This window comes from Kryptolebias marmoratus, linkage group LG3 (genome assembly GCF_001649575.2).
Source record: "Kryptolebias marmoratus isolate JLee-2015 linkage group LG3, ASM164957v2, whole genome shotgun sequence".
In the NCBI taxonomy this organism is placed as follows: domain Eukaryota; kingdom Metazoa; phylum Chordata; class Actinopteri; order Cyprinodontiformes; family Rivulidae; genus Kryptolebias; species Kryptolebias marmoratus.
This window is the reverse complement of record NC_051432.1, coordinates 25,573,479-25,598,916: the sequence shown is the minus strand read 5'-3', so window position 1 is coordinate 25,598,916 and position 25,438 is coordinate 25,573,479. Positions and strand designations below refer to the sequence as shown.

General features: G+C 40.1%; 1 protein-coding gene across 1 annotated transcript; it reads right to left on the bottom strand.

Moving 5' to 3' along the window:
* Positions 1 to 602: 602 nt before the first annotated feature.
* On the bottom strand, positions 603 to 23,731 carry rnf38 (ring finger protein 38). The gene is made up of 13 exons (XM_017417027.3): positions 23,581 to 23,731; positions 21,913 to 22,616; positions 10,650 to 10,711; positions 5,961 to 6,163; positions 4,986 to 5,358; positions 4,742 to 4,906; positions 4,325 to 4,495; positions 3,873 to 4,058; positions 3,667 to 3,770; positions 3,494 to 3,578; positions 3,286 to 3,407; positions 3,093 to 3,192; positions 603 to 2,957 (listed from the first exon to the last, which is right to left on the bottom strand). Exons 2-13 carry the CDS (start codon positions 22,499 to 22,501, stop codon positions 2,895 to 2,897), a joined length of 2,223 nt encoding a protein of 740 aa, XP_017272516.1. The 5' UTR covers positions 22,502 to 22,616; positions 23,581 to 23,731; the 3' UTR covers positions 603 to 2,894.
* Positions 23,732 to 25,438: the final 1,707 nt, after the last annotated feature.

Sequence of the window (25,438 nt, the reverse complement as noted above, 5' to 3'; positions counted from 1 at the left end):
CTAAGATACTGAAGAAAACATCACGTCCTTGATGGAGGTCAGAAACTGGTCGGTGTGCTTCAAGTGGGACGAGGAACAGCAGTCTCAGCTGGAGAAAAGATCCATCAAGAAATCTCTGAAACTGACAGCACATCCTCAAGTAATATATTCAAGTAAAAATGCCAAAGTATTCATAGTGACATTCTGTATCCGCAGAATAAAATGCATCATCTGGCACTGTTTATTTTATTTTTCCTCTCTCTCTCATATGAACAACAAGAATTTAGGTAAATAAACAGGAAAGTGTTTTAATTGTTGATTTATCTCAACTATGACTGCATCTTTAAAGTTTCCTGCATTAATCTTCAACAAATTCATTTTGTTACCATTTTGAGAATAGATTGCCCACTGTTGTATTGTCCAAGAGGAATAATTTAAACAGCTGTGGGTTTAATGAATCACAACTGAAAGTGGGGCCGTAAATATAGGCTTTATGGAAAACAGGACTGCGCTGTCACCAAGAGGGCTGCTGGGAAATTACACAAAGCTGACTTCGTCCCCTTTTATGTGTAGGAGCATCTTATACATGTAACAGAACTAAATACAGAATGACAGCACAATAATTAGAAGAGAACGTTATATATTTATTATCGAACCAGCTTTTGAAATCCAAAAGGTAGGGTAAGGGATTAAAAAAATCATTGCACTACTTAATAAAGTATTACCATAAGTAACTCTCATACAAAATGTACAAATGTTTGTTAAAAATTTCCATTATCATCATAACAAGCCTTCAAATGATTTTGGTTACAGATATAATACATAATGAAACTCTTATGCCACCATTTTAATAATACAGTTTCATAGAGCTCGAAGGAAAAATTTACAAACAACCCAGCAATCTGCATAAAAAAAGATTAACAAAACGAAAGCACTAATCATACTGGTTGCGCCATTTTCGCAGAAGACATAAATAGTGGGACTGAGGTAATTACTAGTGTACCAAGAAAAAATAAAGTAAAAGAAAAGAAAAAAAACAATCCTATAACACAAAATGGATGCATACAATCACAAATATGACCTCTAAAAATACAAATTCTATTGATTCCCGTGGATGATAGATGGTTTTGTACACTGACAGGCTGAGGACAGAACTAATAATGTCATGTTTTGGGGACATTTTAAACAATGATGCATTTGTTTGCTTGTATTTGCTGGAAAACAAAGATCTGGTTTGGAAAAAACGTATCGGTGGAAATGCTCTAAAGTGGTGACAACAAAGAGATTAGAGTTAGAGTTGGACCTGGAGAGGATGCAGGCGTTAAAAGGTATCTCAGACCGAAGCCACCCTAAGTGCCTCTGGTAATCCTTTTCATTTTTTTTATAGTTATTCCTGCAGTTTCTACTGTAAATATACTGCCATGAAAAAATAGGAGTTGTGACAGTAATAAAGTGATTAGTAGTTAAAAAAAAACATTTTCGGTGAATTATAACAACTTAATCCTTTCACACAACTTTAGCATTTAAACTGTTTTTAATACATTCCAACAAAATGACACGTGAACACAAAAGTCTGCAGGATTTGCTCTGGATATTTTCAAAATGTCTGGAAGATCAACGGGTGAGGTGATGTACAAACTTGTCAAAATTTTATCCAAATGATCTCAAATATCTCCAGGGTTTTGTGTGAGAACAGGTTTACAGAAACCAGAACTAACTGGAAAAACTCTGGTGAGCAAGAAGAGTATGAGAAGTGATAATAAACTGCGTTACTGTAGAAACTTGAGGCTGAAACTGTGGCTTGTTCAGAATGAAAAGAGTGAGCCTATGTCTTAAAATCTATCATTTAAAGTGCTGAAGTGTCAAATCCACCAGTGAAACATACTAGAGCTAGTTAAGACCTCCCAAGTCTCGAAACGTTGTTCCCTGTAGGTGATGGAGAAAATACTAGATTGCTATCTGCACTACATTTACAGAAAACAACCAAAAAAGACACACTTTTAATAACTTAGTCTAACAAAAATGCATGATTTTAAGTTGTTCACGGGGTAATGATGAATCCATGTCGCCAACATTTAAACTTAATGATTAAACTATTTCTGAAGTTGGAAGTTGTTTTTCTCTTTAAAGAAAAATAAAGACAAACTTTGTTAAATTCTCAAAGTGTTCTCGGCTCTTATCTTTGATTTAAAACAGGGCTAAAAATGTCTCAAGTCCCTCTGAGCTTCTGTGAATCCAAACCAATCTGTAGGAGGAGAAACAAGTTAAGGAAGTGTGTTTAACACACTCTTCTACGAGGCAACAGCCAAACCCAAGTGTTCTGCAAACTCACTGAAACACGCTCTTTCACACAAAGAGAATAAATTCTACTTAAATTTTCCAATCCACACAGTGAACAGTATCTTTGTTTCACCCAATACAGACCGCTTTGACTCTGTGGAGTTCAAAAATAATAAGAAATTACAAATTAATTATCAGTCAAATAGGAAAAAAAAGTCTTCACAACATTTGAAACCTTGATTAGAATAATTATAAAGTAACCATCATGATCTTTGGAATGCCAATCTTTGTTAAGGTTTTTTTTTTTTTAGTATTTTAAATTTTAAAAAGGTTCACGATAATATTAAAAAGAGAGATGTCCAACTGTATGAAGTGTTTCAAAGGCCATTCATAGTAACCATCAGTAGGTGGCATCAGAGGAGTAAAAAAATACATAAGGCCTAAAAAGTCCAGTGACACACCGAGCAGGAGTGACACGCCTAAATGCTTTTTCTGGGTGAGAGTTACAGTTCGGTGTCAGTGGGATGAAGAGTCAAAAATTATTTAGGAGTGGTCCCAGTTTTATTACAGATTCTGTGAGTTCACTGATTGATTGGTGCATCCAAAATGGAGTGAGGGATTGTGTGAATCTGAGGTCACTCAGAGTCCCGCTGGACCTCCGAGGCGTCGGCTCGACAGATAGGGCAGGTCCGGTTAGCCTGGAACAAAACAGGAAGATCAGACTAAATGAAACTTTACTGCAGACAAATACAAGAAAAGACAATCAAGGCAACCTGAGAATGCCTGTGATTACGGAGGAATTTGCTGGTTTTTTGTTGTCCGTCCTCACTCACCTTCAGCCACTTGTCTACACACTTGGCATGGAACTCGTGATTACAGGGCAATACCCTGAGCAGCTGGCGAGACTCAAAGTCACACATGCACACCACACATCTGCAACACAAAAGGTTGATGGTCTTTAAATTGGAATTCCAATTCATCTTAAAAAAAAACCCTGCAGCTTATAATGAACACAGAGTTACTCACAGAGTTTGCTCAGACTGATGGTTGTTGGGGTTGAACCTGTATGATGGAAGCTGTTCGATATCAGCCTTGGTTAGACCGCGGGGCTTGGCCTCTCCCAGACGCTCGGCGAGGTTCAACAGTGCCTGAAGGTTTTACACAAAAAGGTTTTGTAATTCTCACATTGAAAGAGCCTGCATTATGTAGCCTCAGCCTGCATTATTTGCTCTACCTCATAGTTTTCCACCTCTCCATCATCCACATCCAGTTCTAGACTGATAGCAGGAGCTACGTTTGGGGGCACAGGAAGCATAGACCTGTGAAAACAAGAAACCAAACTGTTAATACGCTGCCTTCATTACCCCACTGGGGCATTTATTGTTAGATTTATTCCGAAACACTTACAAAAAGTAAGGCAGGAAGCTGGGGTGATAGGGAGAGGGGGGCACGGCCTGTTGCGAGCGGTAACGTCTGCTCGTGAAGCGACGAGGCATAAAGTGAGGATATGGCTGTGAGGCAAAAAGACATCAAAGAGAAAATAATTAAAATCTGATCATATCATTCAAATCGTCACGACCAAAACAAATATCTAATTTATTCGATGCACCCACCACTGTAAAGAGCTCTTGTGACAGGGGGTCATGGTGCGAAAGGAACTGGAGAGGAGTAGAAGGCGGCAGTGTGGAGGGAGGCTGGTGATGATGGTGGTGATGGTGATGATGGGCATAGCTGAAGCTTCCTCCAACAGGAAGCTGCTCTCCCACAATATCAACCTCATTTTCGATCCTCTGTAAGGGCTGAGATCAAACAGACAAAAGGATAACAGGCATTAAATTAAAAAAGCAGCATGACATAACAAATTAAATGTCCTAATTTCAGCAGCTCTACATGTTGCCCTAAATTTTGTGTTTGATTATACCTACACTTTCCTTTTGAATGTAAAGAACAGCCTTTCTAATATGTATTACCACTGGAGGCTCACTTTGCTTTTGCTTTTATTATAAGCTCTAAATGATGCAAGTTAAAACGTATAACGTAAATTTCAAAAGCACTGTTCACATACCGATCGTGGCTGTTGCGTCTGGAAAGGCAGGAACTGCGCATGTGTCGGGAGGTGAGGCGGGGCGTGAGAGAGATGAGGAGAAGGCGATATCAGGAACTGAGGGTCACTGGACAGTAGGGATGGAAAGGCATAGGGAACCGGCAAATGATGCATGGAACATGCCTGTAACATCTGAAAAAGGAGAAACAAGAAAGGAAAATAAGCACAAAAAAAGCTGGTTTGCAGTAACTTCCTGTGCAACCACAAGGTGGCAGCAGTGATTTAGTAAACAAACTTGTTCAAACGGAAGAATGTTGGTGCATACTTTAACCCACTTCCTGCACAACCCATTCTTTAGCTGAGCCATGAGAAAAATTGCACAGAGTGGAAACAAGCAAACATGCTCCCAGAAACTGCTGAATGTTGCATGTGTCTCACCGGATGATAGTGTTGTCCAGTGCTGAAGACCACGCTACAGGCAGGGACTTGTGGCTGTGAGGAGCAGGAAGGGGGAAGATGCTGACTGCTACACAAAGGCGCTGGGAGGCCATGTGGAGGGACTGGGGTCACCGTGTAGGAGACTGGGACACTGCTCTGCTGCAGCTGAAGAGAACAAACCCCACCGTTAATAAAAGGCCTCACACACATGCAGCATCTTCAGGCTAAATCTGTTCAAACTAACCCGTTCGTGTAAATCCATAACCATGGCTCCTTGCTGCTGCTGCGTTGCATGATGCTGTTGCTGGTGAGGATGATGATGATGTGGATGGTGGTGAGCAGCTGGGTGCAGTAGTTGAGGTGACAAAGCTGGGGGGTGAAAGGCTCGGGGCTCTTCTGAACTCCCACCGCCGACGACAGGGGGCTGACCATAATTGCTTGGAGTGTGTGATGGGTATGTCTGATGTGTGGAGAGATGAGAGCTGTGGTGGTAGTTCTCATCCTGAAGTTCGGACGGTGACAAGCGAGCTATAGGGCCTTGAGCAGAAGCATGGTGATGTGGAGGCAGGTGACGAGGGGGTCTGGAGAGACGGCCACGCTGACGCCTCGCTGGCGGGCTGTAAGAGGGAACAGACACTTTCAGATCCAGAACTCTAAGAAAACTCATCCAAATTAAAGGCCGAGCATTCTTTGATGGGATGCATTTGCCCGCCTCCTTTTATGTCAGAGTTTTAAACTAAAATTATCTTGTGATGATTGGTAAAACCTTGTAAATGACTTTATTGTGATGTCCTGTGATATTGTGAGATTTTGTGAGATGTGTTAGCATTCAGAGAATGACTCTCTGCTTCTATCCCACTAAATTGTAGCTCAGTGTCTAGAACATCTGACTAAGTTTTAACCTTTTATTGTGTCGGCAAAGGTTGATTAGCTGTGGCTGCCATCTTGAATTGCACTGACTCCAACTGTTAAAAGTGTTAGACGTGCAGCTAATGATTATTTTCTGAGTTTCACTAAAATCTGTCCATTTGTTCATGAGATATTTTGCTAACAAACACATTTCACTCCAATAGTTAATGGCAAAGTTTTAAAAACAGATCTTGCATGATCAGTGAGCGTTCAGAATGTGTGTTATGGATGACACTTAGATATTAACACAACAAATTTAAGCTCAATATCTGTATAAACGGCGGTGGCGGGTGATACAGAAGCCATTTACCTGCGTCTGAGCCGTGCAGGAGTGAGACACCTCTCCTGGTGGTAGTGTGTGTGAGGGTGAGGCTGCCGTCGACTTGGGGGCCCTGACTCCCAGGGGCGGATGGGAGGAGATGGGGTGGATGGTGGGGGTGCAGATGAGGTCAGCTGTTCTAAGACGGACTGACTGGACAGCCTCTGGCGCTTTGGACTGGGGCTTTCCTCACTCTGCAGAGGGAGGGGAAAACAGAAAAGGACAGGAGAAAGTAGAAGAGGGAGAGAGGAGAGGGATTGTGTTTACTGACCCATAGCACTCATATCCAATAAATCAAATTCCCCATACTTTACAATTAGTCCAGTCTACAGTCAATACTGTTCCACATAAACCATATTTCTCTGGCTTTACCTGTATGATCGCGTGTGTTTGCCTGTCTTTATATGAGTGTATGCCTGAGAGAGGGAGCTTATTTCACTACCAGCACTCAGAGGCCCTGAGGGTTCAAAGTCACTTCCTCTTGGAGTGAGGAAATACAAACAGAAGACAAGCACGCACAAGCACATGTGCAAATTTCAAGTACACACCCTCAAGTGGATGTCTTGACAAGTACTTTCACGTAAACTTCAAAAAAAAAATTAAAGAGTCAGCAATACACACAAAAACGGTGACATAGCTACCTAACTAGTCATGCAGTTTGATGATCGATGAGTTATCGTATAACGTTTCAGTCATTTCGACTCATCTGTGAGTCACTTCACTTACAGTCAAGCTGTGACTCTCATGCTTGGCACTTGGTGAGGCAAGAACACACACAGACATGCCCATGTGTCAGTTATTAGTCATTCCACATTACGGGGAGCTTCGCTGTGCTCAGAAGAGAACACAGACGCCACACACATACGCATTTCCTTATTTCTTCATCTTAACTTTCCCCTCTTTTGCCTAATTGGCCCCTGCTTTCACCAGCTTTCTTTATGGGACAGTCACTTTAAAGTGTGATAAAAAATGACTCAGCGTCTGTGACTTTTTTAAAGCCCAAATTCAAACACACACATATACAGCTTGGCAGCCTTGAGAGCGGTGTGATAGCTAACAGGAAACAGCTGGAGAGCAGACTGCAGAAACACACGCTTTTATAGAGATGCCTGCAGACATGCGCAAATTCACACATGAGCAGCTGCCACTGTTTCCACAGCCCATGAAGAAGAATATCTTCTAAAGATCTGCAGAGAAAACGTGCTCCTTGTATTCATACTACAGGACTAAACTCCATCACATCACTGAATATGACAGGAGCTTGAGCACTTTATCGGATTATAACAACAGTTTCTCTTAGTTGGGTGTGAACTGTATCTGACAGGAAGGAGCTGGGGGAAAAATAGAATGAACATATAAAAGAAAAAATGTAAAGCAGGAGATGAAAGATGTAAAGGAATTTATGACCAAATAGGTCCAAAATGTGAGAAAAACAAAAACAACAACAACAAAAAGCTGCTTTTTAATGGAAATAAGTTATTTCTTTCCTACAATGTTCTTTACATTTTTTAACAATAAAATAAATTAAAATACCCTTTCTCTGATTTAAATATAAATTAGGAATAAATTCAGTTTAGCATGTTTGCTCTCCAAGGCTGTTAAAATAACACAAGCAGCAAAGTTCTGTTATGTACCAAAGTAACAATTCCAACCTTTTTTCCTTCTGCTTTCTGAAAGAAAAGTTAAATCTCAGTCGATACCAGATGAATTATTAGAATCTATGTAGGAGACACAACATCTACTGTTTCTCCATTACAGCGTGGGACAGCATCCCTCTCTGTTCTTCTTGACAAAAGACTCTTCTGATTCGACACAACACCCCACAACCTCTTCACCAGCCCCGCACCAACCCCAAAACCCTTGGGACATATACTGTGCCCATTTTCATATCTAAGCCAGACTCTTCCACCACCACCACACGCTCTCCCCACCCTCCTCAACAATCTCTTCCCATCCCCCTTTCTCCTTCCATCAGATAAGCTGAACCCGTCCCGGCCCCCCTTCGTCTTGCTCCCTCTCCCTTTTTGCTGTCCGTCTGACCTGTCCGAGACCCTGGCTTGAAATCTGAAGGGACAAGAGCGGTCGAGAAGAAGGACAAACACATACAGTTGGTCTTCACACAAGCAGACTGGTGTCCATTAGTATGAAAGTTTGATGGGCCTGTCGATCCATGTTAGTGGGAGGGGGGCATCGTCAGACAAAGAAGTGTGTGAATCCTCAAGCAATATGCTATAATTTGGGCTTTATGTTCCACGGAGTGTTACGCAGAATACAAAGACAAACGGGACTAGGCATGGGCCTGGAAGAGACTGTGATGGTAAAACCATGAGGAAAAATACCACCGTTTTACAGCATTAAAATAAAAATATTAAAACAGAATTTCTTTGTTTTCATTTAGAAACAAAGTGAAATTATTATTACTCTTGGTGCCTAAATACTAATGTATTGCTTAATAATATTATTTGATATGTATGCTATAATAATAAATAAAAAATATTTATTTACAGTTATATTAATCTTAATGTACAGATATAAATAAAGCAGTGAACAATTAAAAGACGTTTACTGTCACCGTTTAAGTCTCAACTTTTTTCTGCACTCAGAACAGATTTTAACCAATTTGTTTTCACCAGTTATATTCATAACATTGCAATTTATGATGATATTTAAAATAAAGCCTGACATTTTATTTAATCCCAAGTATTGAGATAAATTTACAATTTATATTTAGTTTAAACAGTGTTAGCCAAAACACCAGAGCCAACGGGCTGTTTTATTTGCACGTACATTTATTTATTATTTATTCATAATTTCTAAGTAACTGTGCCTATTGTGAACGATATTACTTATTTTCTGCTCTTCTGTTTTTTTGTAAAGTAATGTTAAACCTACAAGCTGATGTTAGTAGTTAATTAGTTGGGTTATTTGCCTTCTTAGCAGCCTGTAGTAGGGATTACATTTCACCTGCTAACATGCTAACTCTTGTAGTTTGTTGCGAACATTTGTTTCACATCAGCTTGAAAAGAGAGACGGGTGTTGCTCCTCTGGTAGACTAGCCATGACTGACTGGATAATCTGTGGGATAAAATGTACAACCAACTAACTTTTTTCTTTAAGGAACATAAAATTTAGGGAAATTCCCCGCCTCGGCTACTGTACACAACTGAATGGCTCGGAGAAACAGGTAAGAGGGAGGGAGTGGTGCTCATCCTCCATGTGACCAAACAAACTTGGTCTCTGGCTGCTTAATAAAAGGCATTTAATCTGTAGGAATGATATGATGGAAAGATTTAGTAGTTCTGACATTGAGGGATACCTTGAAACCGGTAATCAGTCCATGCTATACAAGACTTGTCCAAAAACATTTTAACAAGGCTAAAAATATGGGAAAAAAACAAAGATGGGCGTAAACACAAAATCCCAAACAACTGTTCTGTGAATGTTCCCCACAGTTTTGCATACATATCCATTCATTCCCTTTCACTGTCCTTGCATCCAGTGCGTGCACAAACCAGACTGGACAGATACTCTGACACACCCTTCCACATTCTATTTCACAACCTCCACATTTGGTGCATGCACTCATTTACTCTCACACACACAAACTCCTGCCAACAGCTGTTGTGGTTTTGCTGTCATTGCTTAGAACCCAAATAAAGAAAGCTCTACAGAACGCATGCAAGTCTACACCTTGGAAATACGACTGAAGCCATATTTCCCTTTTCAAGTACTAGAATTTTTTTCTCGAGTGTGAACACTGAGCAAATATGGTCATTTGATGTTTGAGATTTATTAATATTTACAGAAACGCTTCCACCAACACACAAGTGCTTCTCCCTCTCGCTTTTAGTTTCTTTCCATCAACATGATTTCAAAGCTCATTTTGGCTCCTCTGCCACTGTTCCTCCCTTCCTTCCCCTCCTTTTGCTTCACTCACTCCAACCAAGTTCCACAGCTGGAGGTTGAAATCATTAGCAATACCCCCTCCCCATTTTTGGCCTCGCCTCCCTTACTTCTCCATCTCCCTTCAAGCTTTCCATAACACCTCGGCATCCTGCCTCCCCTCTTCTGCTTGACTGTTTTTCATTTAATCTGCTTACTTTTACACAAACCTCCACATCTGATCATAAAATCATTTACCAAGTCACACTTGTGCAGTCTTTTTGTTTGTTTTTTCTAATTATAATACATTAAACAAGTAATCAATGTGCACATATGATACAGCTTTTATATTTACACCATTACAGTAATTTTGTTGCCGATACTCTGAAAATAAAGGATAAAATTTGTAAGTTAAATAGGTCTACAATGATTAAACTGGCAGCTCTGTGTTGAAGATCCTTGTTTATTAGGTTACTTTACATAAAACTGTAATAAACAGTGGAACAGGCAGACTAGTGTCTAACCACAAATTTCACAATGTTTTTGGACTCTTTCTTTAAATCTTTGGTTGCTATTGTTGATCGTTTGATAGATTAATCTAACTAACACTGTGTAAAAGGTCTTGAAAGAGCCCAGTTTTAAAAACAGGCTAAATTTACTCCAAGTGAAAGTAAAAACTTATTGCTTAGTTCGCAATTTAAATGAACCTTTTCTAATGTGATACATGAAAGTAGGCAACATAGAAGCTGGTGGATACAGTACATTTCAATAAAAATAGTTTTAGAAAATGTGACCAACCTTATCAGTCTCCTCTCCATAAGCATGGTCAGGGTGGCAGTGATACGCTCCACCAGAGGCTCCTGCAAACAAAAACAACAAAAACATTAAACTTTCGATTAGAAATACACTGAAGGCATTTTTTGTTTTACATTTTTCTCCTTTTTATGAATAAAATATCACAGATTCTCTCTGCAGAGATGTAAACATAACTGAGAAAAGGCCAGTGTTCATTATAATGGTACACTGTATTACTTTACAATGAAATATACAAAAACCTTTGTAAAAATTGAGAACCATTTACCCAGCCATTGTATAGAGACCCTGTTTACCTCTATATAGTTCATTTAATCCTATTGTTGTCATTTTTCTAATGCAACCTAGATTTAGTACACAACAGCAAAAACCAATGACAACATGTTTGTGAGGAAGGCTGCTGACCGTGTATACAACATGAAACACATATGGCATTGTCTTCCTCAGTAGATGTCAATGCACACACAAACAAAACAAATACAGTAATCCTGGATTAGAGGAGCTTTCCGATGATACTGCCGCTTGCATCACAGCTAAGACTTTTACTCTTTTGTTTTTCAGCAATCCTTTCATCTTTTTTATTGTCTTTCCCCCCTTTTTGTCTTTTGTTGCAGGCAAGTTTTTGGTTGGGGACGTCCTCATCACAGATGGTGGCACCGGCATAAACTCCAAGGGTAAGCACTCCCAAGGGTACTCCAAACAAGACAACCTTTACAATAGAGATGACGAAAGGTAACCTAGAAAGGAATAGATGCAAGGCAGCCTTTTACTGGAGCAGTTTTACCTATCGGCTGTTTGTTTCTTTGAAGAAAAGCTATGACTGACAACAAAGTAAGGAAGTAGAAGAAAAGAGAAGAGGCAGACGCAAAGACGGTTATTCACAACTGAATTCCTCGGTCCTTAAAAAGGCCTTTCCTCTCACAGTCTAATCCCCAGAGTAAGTAATATAAACAAACTGAAAAGGCTGAGGTAAGTAAATGTTAAACCAACTAAAAGGCTATTTCCACTGACATGGTTTGGGACAGAGTAGTGGAGAAGCATTCATGCGACTCACCGGCTGCACAGCTCTCCTCTGTGCGCCACTCATTCACTGATCACAATAGGCAAAAAAACGGCTTCCTCCTTGAATATGGTCTCACTCACACAATGTCAGAATCTTGTAAATTGAGTCAGAGCCGAGTCATTCAGTTAGACTCACTCCATAGAGGACAACACAGAAGCTACAGAGCAGCATGCTTCAATGACATCATGCTCACTGTTGGACTAACAGACCCCACACATTTCACTTCTGCAGTTTGGGCCTCAAGCAGAAGTGAATAATGAGACTGCAGTATGAATTATAATATGTGGGGGAAATGGGCTATCATTCCAGTTTTTAAAAATTCTAGGTTATACCGATGTTGTAATTTTTCTTTTTCCAATAAATGAAATTTAAACAACAGCAGCAGCAAATTCATAACATCCCACAAAATAAACACTGGGTTTTAAAGAATCATATTTACCCTGCTTAGACAAGATCAGTGTTAAAATGTATAAATATTGACGTTTGCATAGTCTTAGTGTAGTTAAGGAATAAACAGTCATAAAGGGAGAACTGGCCCTTAAAAAAACAGTAAACCTAAAAGGGTTTGACAACAAGAAGCAGAATAAAACTGAAAACAATCCAAAAACAAATATTATGAAGAGGACATACTGGTAATATTAGTGTTGCAAAGCCGGTTTTAAAAAAGAGAAAAAGGACAGATAGAGAGAATAAATGATAGGAACAAATAATAATCTAAACTTAAAGCTGAAATAAAGTTCTAACAGAGTGCTGTGGTTGTCTGAACAGAATTATCAGTCAAAGAAAAAAAATCTGTTGATTCTCTGATTTTATTTTGACAAAGTAAATAAATGCTGGTGGAACAAAAACAATAAAAGGGAAATGACAGTATTTAATAATTTAATAAAGTATCTGCCACAAATAATGTCATATAGTGTATTTTTTGTACTACAACTGACAGTAGTATCTTTAGAAAAGTACAAAAATAAGCACGCTGGAACACCTGGCTCAACTTTAAACACTAAAGCACAACATTTGAGCTCAGAAACATCTAAAAATGTATATTTCTTCAAAAATGCCCACTTTTGTTTTGTAAAACCAACAAAAGCGACAAAGTATGAAAAGAGGCGGTGGGAAAAAAAATAAGGGCGGATGACAGGAAGAGGGCAAAGAGGGGGTAAAAAAAAAAAGAAAAACATGGATGGAAATATACATGAAAGTGTGAGAGCACCGAGGAGGAAAGTGTGACAGGAAAAGACATGAAGTGAAGGAAAAAACATAAGGAAAAGGACTGAAGGAAGAGAGCAGTGGAGGGTGAGAGAACAGCCAGAGAGAGCAGGGTGGGGGTTGTGGCTTCTGCTCTTGACTGCTATTGATTTTCTGTAAGCCTCAGAGTGCATCAGCTATTTCTATCCATTTCCTTCACCTCTCCCTCCCTTTCTCATCCCTCCCCCTTGGACTTGCTAAGACACCCTCCTTCCACATCCTCCTCCTCCTCCTCACACTCTCCATCACTTCATCACATCCCTGCCTGCCACCGATCTATTTTCCTATCTGCTGGCCTGCCTCTCTCCCATATATTCCTGCTGCTTTATCACACAACATCCACATTTCCTGTCCTTGTCCTATCGCCCCATCTCTGCAATCTGTGTTAAACTACCTTTCCCCTCGCTCTTAGAAAAAAACACAGGTGTGAGTGGGTGAATAGAAAGCCAGGCTGGATGGTTGAGATGAGAAACAAGCTCACTGGATAAGTCAGAAGCTGGATGGACAGCAACACATTGACTGCTACAACATACAACTGAACATACAAACCCACACATATGCACACGCTCTTCTAACCTCACCCCCACCTCAACACACTTCACACCCCAGTGCAAAGCTGTCAACTAACAAGCTGACATCAAGACCTAAAATAGGTGGGAAAATAGGGCTTGCCCAGCTATTATCTGCTCCACGTGTTCGTGATTGCAAAGTGCGTGCACGTATTTAGCTGTCCTCTTACATCCTCATTTTATTCATATTTTTCTTTTACCTTTAAGCTGCAGAGTTTAAGTTAGTCCTACATCTTCACTTCTTAAGGGTAAAAATGTATACAACATATTTAAAGTAAACTTACTGTTTAAAACAATGCTAACATCAAAGAGAAAAATGAAGATCCAAATTATTTTATCACCTTATATGCTACCCAAAATGCCCTTAAGATCATACCTCTGCAAAAGCAGATTATGCTGTGCAGAAATCTCGTAAAGTTTTTGATGAAAAAAGCCTTAATTTACAAGTTAAAAAAGTAATTTTTTTTATTCTTTAGCCAAATGGAAACATTACTCTGTGACCACTTCTAACCTCCAAGTAAAGTGATAATTTTGTGATAACTACTTTTTAAAGTAAAATGTCACTGTTCAAAAGTAAAAAAGAGAAACCTGTAATATAATTTGAAGAATTTCATGTCAAGCTTCCAGCAGGTAAACACAAACTGGTAGCTCAGTGATAATAACTACCAGAATTCAGTGCAATCCAAGCCCAGTTTCACTCCTAATAATAACATCACAGTGGATGGACTGTAACTTTATGACAGCATTCCCACCAGCTGACTTTTCAATGAATTTGTTCACCTGAACTCCTGAAGTGATGTCCATCTACCTGAGCACCCTTTGACTCGTCTCAACGTCTTGTCAGAGCTGACAGGACGAGTGTTTTTAAAGTAATGCCACACAGTCTGACGGTCTGGATCCCGCTCCCAGCCCACCCAGGCAGCAGGTCAGCGAGAAGAGCGTCCGTACGATTCAACAGTCAAGTTCAGAAAGATACACACAGATATAAGCACTCCCTCACACCGCGTGAGCTTTCTCGCTCCTCGCTCTGTTTTCACAGTTTTTACACAAAAAACAGCTGAGAGACAGAGTTTTGGAAGGGAATTGGGGAGATAATGAGCAGAAAGAGACAGACAGATGACAGTTGTAATTTTCTTCTGTCGTCATAAATCTAGATTCCATCGCCACAAAATGAGCTCTCAACTCATTTAAGCTACACTGTTAAGTGGTAATTTGAAATAGGTTGTTAGAAATATATTAAATCGCTGTCGTTAGGGCAACCAATGCACAGTTTATACAATAAGCTCAGTGTCACTACACATATTGAAAATGTAACATTTCTGAGTTAAAATTCAATAATTACTTCAACTTTGGCTCGATGACTGCAGTTACTTCACGACACGTTATAGGATTATGGTTACATGCTTTGAATAATAAAATGTACATTTCACTCCAAATGGATATTGGAAATACAATAGAAACACCGCTATTGCTGTTTTTGTTCAGCTCACTAGCTGAAAAGCTCTGCCAAAAAATAGAATTCAATTTGTCATAAAATTAAAACACTTACTGGAAATCTGTATCTTCTTAATATTGTTTTAATTTATACCAAACCGCTTGGAGCATTTATTTCATGTGGCATACCCGTTTCTTGTGGGTGTTGTTCTTGACTTGCCACTTTCATAAAAATGTTTCCACACAGCAACAAAAGCCAGAGTGACGACAGTGTGTGTCGTACATCTTGTACAACAGAAGCAGGATATGAAAACAAGTTCGCTCTGATGCCATACCAGGTAAACCAAAGACACACAGTGTTCTTAGGTTAAAATAAGATCCATGTACAATAGGATACACGGGAATGATTTATAAACCTGGGATGTGTAAATCTCTTCCGAATAACTCTCAGATAAATGAGACTTTTTAAGCATATCAGTGAACATTCAATTAAAAAAAAAAAAAAAAAAGACTTGTATGGACTGGAAACTTGCCCTGGTGCACCTTGCCTTCTGTCTTACGACAGCTGAAAAAAGTTATTGACCCCGGTCATTATGAACAAGATAACAGACTGAGAAACAAAATAATCAAATTCCACAAAAGCTTTGAACTGCAATTCAAATACTCTCATCACTGTGGGCTTGAGACCTGGCCAGAAAGAAATTTAAAAGCAATCTTCATCACTTGTTTAAACACGCAACTGAAAACATTTCTGCCATCCGTGCACCAGCTGCAGCATTCTGTGTCATGTGCACAATATGCTCATATAGTCTATGCTTGGCCATATTTCATATTTCTACTCAAACAAGTCTCTGAATCTTCAATGAGTGAAGGAGTGTGCCATATTTAGCCGTAAGTTCAATTAACCATGTGCACGTCGACCACAGGCAGGTAGAATATACTGCAAAAGGGACTTGAAAAGTGACACCTATCAAACATTGCAGCTGGCAATTTGTCCAAAAAGTAAAAATAAATTTGTAAAAAAAAAAATTGTAAAAAACAGAGGAACAAGAGAAAATATGATAAAGACCGACACAAACCATATTGAGGAGACAAAAATCAAAGCTGAAGATGGTAAACTTGAGACAAAAAATTATTTTGAAAGCAGATGGAGATTATGTTACAGACACTGAAAACTAAAAATATAGATATATGAAGTTTCCTGACTAGTCTTCAGAAAAGCTTTGTAAAAATGAAGAAAATAATGTAAAAAATGCCTGAAGGCATGCTGATTCGCCACATCTCCTGAACAACTGGACATACCCAGTTAAATCAACAGAGACAGCCGGCCAACGTGCAAACAGTCCCTCCCTCCCGTCCTTCTCCTTCACTCACTCAACACTCATTCATGCCCTGCACTGTAGGCCGCACACTCAAAGGACCTCGAAGGGTTGCTTCCTCTTTGTGTTTTGCTTACAGTCATGCCCATGATATGCCCCTCCTGTCAGCTCGAGTCCATGAGATTTGCTCACATCCTCCCTTTGCTAATACTCTCAGGCCTCAGTCTAATTATCTCTCCCTTTCCATCCTCACCCCCTCTCTGCACCTGACCTTCCTAAAAAAAACGTGCCACACTTTCTCACTGCACTCCTACATCTGCCAAACCACAGATGACTTCTTTTTACACCCACTTTTTTTCTAATGCATTTTTTTGTTAACTTAGTCTGCTTTCTTTTCTCTTCTCTTTATACTGACATTTCTTAAGGCTTTAACTGACCTTTGGTATTCTCTCCCTCACTCCCTCCTAGAAGTGCTTTCTTCGAACCACATCAAAGCCTTCCCTTAGATTTTGAGCCAAATTTAAGGTCACCCTCCACTACTCTATGAATCTACTCTTGCTGACCAAAGTAACTTATTTGTTGTTTATTTGGACTGAAAGGGTAGCAGAGAACCCCTGCTACTTGGTCAATCCAAGTGAAAGAGTTGCTCTTCAAACTGGAGGGGGTTGCCTGCATGGCGAGACAAAGGAAAGTAAAAAAAAAAAGTGCATGTTTCCACTTCTGTTACAGACAGAGGGATGGAGAGGACAGGAGTGGAGGGGTAGATGTAGAGTGGCTGGAGTGTCTCCCTCTCTGCTGCTTTGGGCAATCCATTAAAACGATCCCTCCATTAGACAAATGTGAGGGAGGAGGCCAAAGAAAATGGATCGGAGGGGTACAGAAAGGGTTGACTGATCCAGAGGGGAGGGAGAAGTGAATGTGACTAAAAGAGGACAGGCAGTGACAGAGGTAAGACAGATTCAGGATAGGATATCAACTGCTACAGAGGATGTTTTTATCCTCTTGGACCAATTTGGCAGCGGTTTTTGAACATTTTGTGAAGTCTTTTACCTCAATAGACATTATGATTCCCAAACCAGGTGGGCACAGCCATGTGAACAGTAAATGAGATACACTGTCAAAAGAGAGGAGAGCACTACAGACAAAAAAAGGAGAAAAAAAAAAAACAAGAATGAGCAAATGAGGTCCAGAGGAGAAAATGGAACCAAAAGAAATACAACATAGTACAAAGAGAGAGAAGAGAGAGGCATGGACTGAAGAGTTACAGGACAGCATTATCTTTCATGTCCAATGCAGGTGACTAGCATGAGAAGAATGGATTAAGTATCTCTTCTTCTCTTTCACTCTCAGCCAACAAGCAAGGTCCATTCTGGGAATGGAAAAAGGGTCTAATAAAAGGTGTTGTGCTGGGAAGGTTCCAGATAGCCAGCTGCTTTACTCTGGTGAAAGAATATTCAGGTCTTAATCACTGTATTTCCAAACTTTCCGATGGTTAAGTGAACAATATAAGTTAACGATGACTGTAATAATTTATAGACCAACAGAATTACATTTGAGTTATTATTGCTAAATAAATGAAATAAACTTATTAATGTTGCTACTTGAGCCTTTTTTGAACATGAGCACTGTGTATCTTTAGTAAAGTCTGAATACAATTTGGTCCAGAACTTTTCTGCACTTGCCTTTCATGCACATGCATATAAATCGCAGTGTAATGTTTTTGTTGTGGACGTGCTCTCATAGCTAGAATTATTAGGAAAGAGCTGCAAGGAAGAATCTGTCTACAGCTTCCAGAATGTAGTACATGATGCACAAAGTACAATGTAAAAAAATCATTGTTTTTTTTTACAACATGCTGATTATAAGGAATAGAATATAGAGATCTTTGTTTGGCTTGATAATAAGGAAGTATAGACCCAATCTGGTGTAAAATATTGTATTTATGTCTCAATAAAAGCAATTATTTGAAGGTAAGGGACTGAGATAAATGACTGCAGTATGAGTGATCGTTTTTTTTAAACAGACCTTCCCATAAGTAAGCTGTCCTACATCTGTGTAGTAAGACCACGCAAACTTGTGATGACTACAATTTAAAAGCTTTAACATGCAAAAATAATGCAAGTTCATTTAACATTACTAATTTGATCAAGCACAAAATTGAAACACTTGGTTGAACACAAGCTCACTTGGCAAAATAAAATGCTGGAGTAAAATACTTGAGTTGTTTTCCAGTTCATAGCAGAAATATCTCCTTTCTTTCCCCAGTAACAGCCTGAACAGAAGCTATGATTTGAAACCAGACTTCAGTGCCGTCTTATATATTCACTGGAGGGACATTTCCAAGAGAAGAGATAACTTATAACAGTACAGCAACAAGAAAAAATAAATACAGGATGAATAAATGTATTCCTCTAAATGACAAGTCTATCACTAAGGTGGAGAATTTGCTTCTTTTTTTAAGCACAGAAAACCTTTTTCAAATGATACATGTGATATAGACTTACTAAAGAAAAATGTCAGATGATCAAATCTAAATAGCTACGATCAAAGACAACAAATCCTGATTAGGACATCCCTAATACCATATGGACCTGAAGGTATCTGCAATAGCAAGGATAATGTAAAAAAATACAGAAGTTATCCAAATATAAAAAGAACAAAGGACTGAATCTGACCAACATGAACTCATTCACTTGTGGTAAATGTTTTAGAGAATTTGCTAAATTCACACACTGTCTCACCCACTCATTTTAAGCAGATTTTAGAGGAATGGGCAGAAGAAATATCCTCAAGTAGTCAGGAGCAAATGCTGAAACCTTTTTTTGTTTGAACTTGTGAAACCTTCAGAACATCTTGGCTTTTTAGGAATGCAGTGAAAAGAGCTTTTTTCTGCTGTTAGACCCTTTGAGTTTTTACAAATACAAGCTTGTAGCAACATTAAACATCCATCTGTATTTTCTTAAATTTATGATCTTTTCTGTGGTGTGCGTTTTAGATCTGGTTTAAATTTGACCAGATACAAACTCATTGTCTGAAATTTCTCTGCATAGCCTTGTTCTGCAGAACTAATTAAGCTTTGATGGAAATAAAAACATTCATTATATCTGTTGATTTAAGGAATCCTTCAAAATCATAAATAAGTTATTTTGACAGAAAAATTAAAGGTCACAGGCAGCTCATGAACTCAGACAATGTGTACAACTTTGGTGATGCTATGTGATGTGGCAAACTATACTATATTTCAGATCATTTTTTTACAAAATTATTTTAACCATCCAACCCTTCTATGAAAAACAAACAAATATAAACAGTTTCCAGCCAATAAGGCCAATATACTGCTTAGATAACATAAGAAGGGTTTGGAGGCCTTTTGTTTGTTTATGCAAGTTTGTGTGTTCCATTTTTGCTCAAACTCTGCAAGACAGGTAATTCCAGTCTCAGTTAAATGTTGCTTGGTTTATGTGCACGCTCACCTTTCATGCAGACACTTCCTGTTTAAAAGCTCTCTTTGTTTTTTTATTTTTGAAAAATTCAAAAGTCATATCCTGTCCTGTTTACGAGAAAATTAGATTAGTATACAAATATGTAGTTGGGCTACAAGACTTGGATGTAATGACTGACCATGGCTGTTAGTCTTGTGATTACAATATGCAAAATCAGTATAAGTAGTATGTTTTGTTAAGCAAATACATTTTTTTATTCAGTTTGTTAGTTTTTATAGTTGATGGTTTAAATTCATTTCAAATTTTGCTTTAAAATACACCTTTAAAAGGACAAAGATGTGCATCTCTTTAGCGTCACAACTACTTAATTCAGAAACCTAAATCTAATAAAAACTCCCTCAAAATACCAGAGGGCACAACCACCAAGTCATTTTTCCTAACCTCTAAAGCTCATAGGTGTGCTATTTATCTTTAGACAAAATAATCTCTGCTATGGCCTCAGAGAAGGTGAAACTCTAGCTGTGATGTTTCCATGTTACACGGTTCACTGCGCTTCAATTGCTGTGAGAGAGTGCCCTCACATGTATTCGACACCCAGCACCGGTCCACGCATACTCCAAACAAGTTCAGCTTTGCAGTAAAAAAAAAACCACCAAACCATAGGTTACCCAGGTAGCTATGGGTAAAGAAGCCCTCTAACTCAAACACAGTATCTCCTTACACCCAAAGGAAAATACATCTGGTAATACAGAAGTGATTGCCACCCTTCTGGCATTTATGTTAGTGAACTCTGCTGCATGAAGCAAACTTCAAGTTAAGTTTTAGAAGAAAAATACGAGAATTACTGTAGGTTCCTGTAGTTGAAATATGCTGTAGTAAAGCTGAATGTTTTCACATCTTTTTTATCTCTTTATTGCTGAACCCTGAAGAATGTTTGACTATGATAAATTATCATAAGATTACTGTCTTTAGTAAATTTTCAGTGATAAACACAATACTAACCATGTTAGCTTTTCAACTTTATGTTAGAATGTATGCTGACTGTTGGTCAGCAGCCTGTGATTTACTATTTATAAGACGTAAACAATTTAGAAATCTGTGTTTATATAAATTAAACCATAGTCACTTAAGATTCAAGATAACTGAAAGGCATTGATAACCATTTTATAGTTGCATCGCAGCTCTCTGAATCAAATCATGTGATAGAAACTTCACCGTTGCATTGCACAAAATCTAAATTTACTCCTCAAACATATGAGAATATTTAAAAAAGAAAAGCCCATGTTTCAGCAAAGTTCAGTCTGAACACATTGTGCAGCTTGTTACCTAGCTACATCAATATTTGTATAATTGACTGAAGGTAGACGTGCCACAGCACCTTAAGAAACTGTGTGGTTTCCTACATATTCTTAGCCGATCTGATGGCTTTAGGCTGCCCCAGTTTGTGCCACAGACTGCTGTAGTTCATTTAACTACAGTGCAACTCTGCAACAAATTCATACTACACCTCAGAGGTGAGCACACATATAGCACCCCGTCTAATTAAAGTACATCGCGTGTCTTAACACATACACACCCACTGTCGTCCCAACCCCAGGGCAGTCCCCTCCCTCACTAAACCGTGTTTCTAAAAAACACCCACACTTCCATCCCTTTAAAAAGGTACTCGCTGAAAAGCATGAACTTACACATAAAGGTTCTCCTGAAATGATGCAGTTTGAAAGAGTTTACTCTGGTAGTTTTTCAGACGTATTAGATGCAATTCTAAAATGTGGGTCCACACTCAGTGTAAACAAACACCTGGCTGAATCCACCAAAAACCACATGGAAGTAATGTGATTACATTACCCTGGCTGTAGGTAAACAAATTCTGCTAGTCTGTAAGCTTAACTTTTACTCATCTCACTCTTATCTGATTAATTTATTCTGCATATCATACTTTAAATTATTCTGTTGTGATTACATGTGTGGCTGTAATATAAGCAGTTTCTCTTTGGGATGAATAAAGTTATTCCGATTCTGATTTTCAGTCAGTCAGGCTGCTTCTGTAGGTAAATGGTAGTTGGCATCCGGTCACAATTTTTTATTTTGAAGGACACATGTGCCTTTAAGCCTGAGGTGGTGTGAAAACAAAAAGCTGCACCTCTTCAGTAACATTCAGGTGGAGACGCTTACCTGCCACTGGGATGTGATGCACTCCGGGAACAGAGGGGAACCTCTGGATGCCGGGGGGGCCGGTGCTTCCTGGTGGTCGCTGCTGGTTCTCCGTGTGATTGCTGTGTGCTCCGAGTGGCGCGCAGCCGGCACCGTGAAGCTGCTGCTGCTGATGGTGGTGCTGGGGATGGAGCTGCTGCTGCTGGTGGTGCTGCTGCTGCTGCTGGTGGTTCGACACCGTAACTCCGCTGGTATTCCCAACACCGTACTGCTGGTAGTACCCGGAGCGAGAGCGCGATCGAGTCCTGGGGGGCTCCATGGCCATTTGGTGGGGGTGGGGGTGAGGGAACTGGAGGAAGAAGGAGGAGGTCGCGGCCGGGGACTGCGGCGGAGAGCCGATGGTCGACCCAGGCGGTTGCGCAAAGCTCCTCGCCCCGCTCTGGCTGAAACTGTAGCCCCCGAGTCCTCTGCCCCCCTCCGAGCACTCCGCCGCCGCCCCCGCCTCGTCGAATAAATCAGCCCCTTTAGGGACAGGCTCCGGGGTGGAGGGCAGCCGGGGGCAAACTCTGGGCTCCTGAGTCGTTGGTTGTCCAGCGGCTGCGATTGGCATTTCCTTTCGGGGGATTTCCTCTGCTTTTTTTTTTTCTTCTCCTTTTTTTTATATTTAGTCTGCACTTTTCTCTCGTTTCCTTTCGCAGAAGAAGCAGCAGCAGCTTTTTCAGACTCTGTTACAAAATAAAATAAAATAAAAAAAAGATCGACACCAGCAAAAGTTAAACGAAGCTGTGAAATACTCCCAAACTAAACCAAACACAGTATAAGAAAGTAAAACACAGCTGTTGTTGAGTTTACGAACAAGTAGTTTTGAATTAGTTTGTGCTTCTTGCTGGTAAAACTGGTTCAACTACTAACGTTAAAATACTACTACTTATCCAAAAAACTACACATACCTTGAGCTTTAACTTAATAAGAATAAACAAAAGTAGCTGAAATAAATAAATATACATACATATATATATTTGAATAAACATTAACAACCAACTCCGAGCTCGCCGGGATCGTTTTCTTCACATCCACCGACCATAGCTAAGCTAGCAGGAGATGCTAACGTTAGTAGTCCACTGTGATACAGGATATATTAAGCTTTTCAGGACAAACCAGCTGTCTTGTTACACAGAGTTGCTTTACCTATTCGTGTTTATCCCCGAATTGAGTTTAAGACAACTTTACGCACTTTAACCACCATTTAAACTAGTTAAGCCAGTCCCTGCTTAATGTCGCTCGCTAGCTTGGCAAGCCTTACCGAACCCCTCCTCCAGCGACCAATACAGAGGAGGAAAAAAACCCTCGTAGCTAACCACCCACGCCTCGAATCCCTTTAAAATGCCTGATTATTACGAACAAAAAGAAACGTCGAGTTTCTAAATAAGAACAAAAACAAAACACTTGTTTCGTGCGATTTCACGGCGTTACGATGTGCCGGTTGCGTTTCCCCAGCTGTGAGGACGCGAAACGGTGAAGCGCAGAGGGAGAGAGGAAGATAAAAAAAGTAATCAATCTAACATTACAAAGAAAGAACCGGGGCTAAAATTAACACGGTTTAAAGGGATGACCCCGCCTTCGAATCTACAACTGAAACCGGGTCTGTTTTCCCTGCCCCGAGTAGTTCTTTCGTCCATAAAGACGTACCTTCGGTGCGCTCTCCTCCGCCGCAGCCCTATCTGTCGATATTATTGTGCGCCCAGTGTGAGTTTGTGTGAGTGTATGAGCCCAGTGTTCGCCTGGTGTCAGCGTGAAATGTGACAGACCGTCAACGCTCAAAGTCGGATTTCACGAGACTCGATGGGTCGATGGCAGAAAACCCGATCGAGCTTGTAGTTCCCAAACGCGCGCACGGATTCCTCTCAAACCAGAGCCAAAATAACGCGTCCACGCGTTCCACAAAGTCAGCATTACTCCTATTTTTATCACTACTTCCTTCAAAACTTAAACGTCGTCCCTAACAAAACGGGTTTGAGCTCGGTAATCGATCCGTAATGTCTGTCACATCAAAAGCCCTGGATGGCAGAGAGGCAGGCTAAAAGGGGTTTTTAAATTATTTATTTACAAATGCCGAGCCACCCCATTGCAGCTGTTTCCTCTTGAGCCAAAAGTTCACCTTAAAACAACTATTTGATGCGTTTGCAAAAGTTATATGTAAGCACCTTCAGTAGAAAGAAACTATTTCAGTAGAAAGGAAATAGGAAACGGCCGGAAAATGGTGAGAAATTTATAGAAAATGAGTTTTATTTAGCTCCGACCTGAAATACAGGAATAACAGAATGAGTGTGTAAGATCTGCGGATTTCCCCCTCTTAGGTTTGAGCAATTTTATTATTAAAAGTGTTCAATTTGGTTGCTGTTTTTTCTCGTCTGTGTTAAAATTCTGGAGAGATCTGCTTTGTGGGAGCATTTCTGGGCTGTTGTGTCAAAGGTCAATAATACGCCACGTGAGAAATATTTATAACAAATGCTGAGTATTGATGTTCCTTGCATGCGAGCGAGGATGTGAAACATATGAAGAAACTGTGTGTGTGTGTGATTTATGTCTGCCCTCTCCAACATGTATGAACAAACGCACCACTCACAAGCAGCCCCATCCCAGTTCATCTAGCTTTACAGGTCTTGTTTTACACACACACACACACACAGAGAGAAAGAGAGAGAGAGAGAGAACCCCAACCTATCAACACTACTCCTAATACACACACACACAACCAGTAGATACACACACACACACATTTTCCCCTCATTACACTCCCTTTCCCTACTTTGATGATATGCAAATATCCCTCCCACCCTCCTTCCTCTCACTCCTCCCTTCCTCTATCTCACAAGCAGCAAGCCTACACACACACACACACACACACACACACACACACACACACCACATGCAGGCTAATGCACTGTGGCAGCGTCCACAGACAGGCAGGGAGGATCAATTTTTCACCCAGTGTGCTACCGATATTCATGAGATAAGGCCACAGAAGATGGAGGGGAGGGAGAAAGGAGATGGGGGTAGAACAGCAGAGATGGGGATAAGGAAATAATAAGTGGGCGTAATAAAGGAGAGAGTCTGTAGAAGAAAGGGTGTCCAAGATGAAGGGTGAGTGAGCTGAGGAGAGAGGAATGGGAAAGAGTAGGGCGTATAGTTACTAAAAGGGAGGGTGAGCACGCGGGTGAGAAAGTGGAGAGAGGGTGGGGAAGTCTCGTGGGTGTGTGGGAGGGCGGAGGCAGGATGAGTAAGTGGGTTAGGGGTGGAAAAGGGGGATGGGTGTGTAAAGGGCTCTGGGGGATGGGACTGGGAATGGATAGGGTGGTAAGGGAAACTGAGGGATGGTGTGTGTGTGTGTGTGGAGGGAGGGGGGCTATTTTGCTGACATCGTCTCTTATTGGCTTGTTCAAATGCTGGGGGAGGGGCAGCCACAAACCATACTCTCACCAGCTGTAGGGAAGAGCAGAGAAACAAAGAGAGGGAGAGAGGAAGGAGGGGGCCCGATGTGTGTTTT

Bases quoted from the DNA above. Each gene is read 5' to 3' on its own strand.
- rnf38 (XM_017417027.3), bottom strand. From the start codon at position 22,501: ATGCCAATCGCAGCCGCTGGACAACCAACGACTCAGGAGCCCAGAGTT. The intron at 4,059-4,324 runs GTATGTGAACAG...GTTTGATCTCAG, and splicing joins AGACGCAACAGCCACGATCG to CCCTTACAGAGGATCGAAAA. The intron at 2,958-3,092 runs GTGAGTGAGGAC...GTTTTGTTCCAG, and splicing joins GTGTAGACAAGTGGCTGAAG to GCTAACCGGACCTGCCCTAT.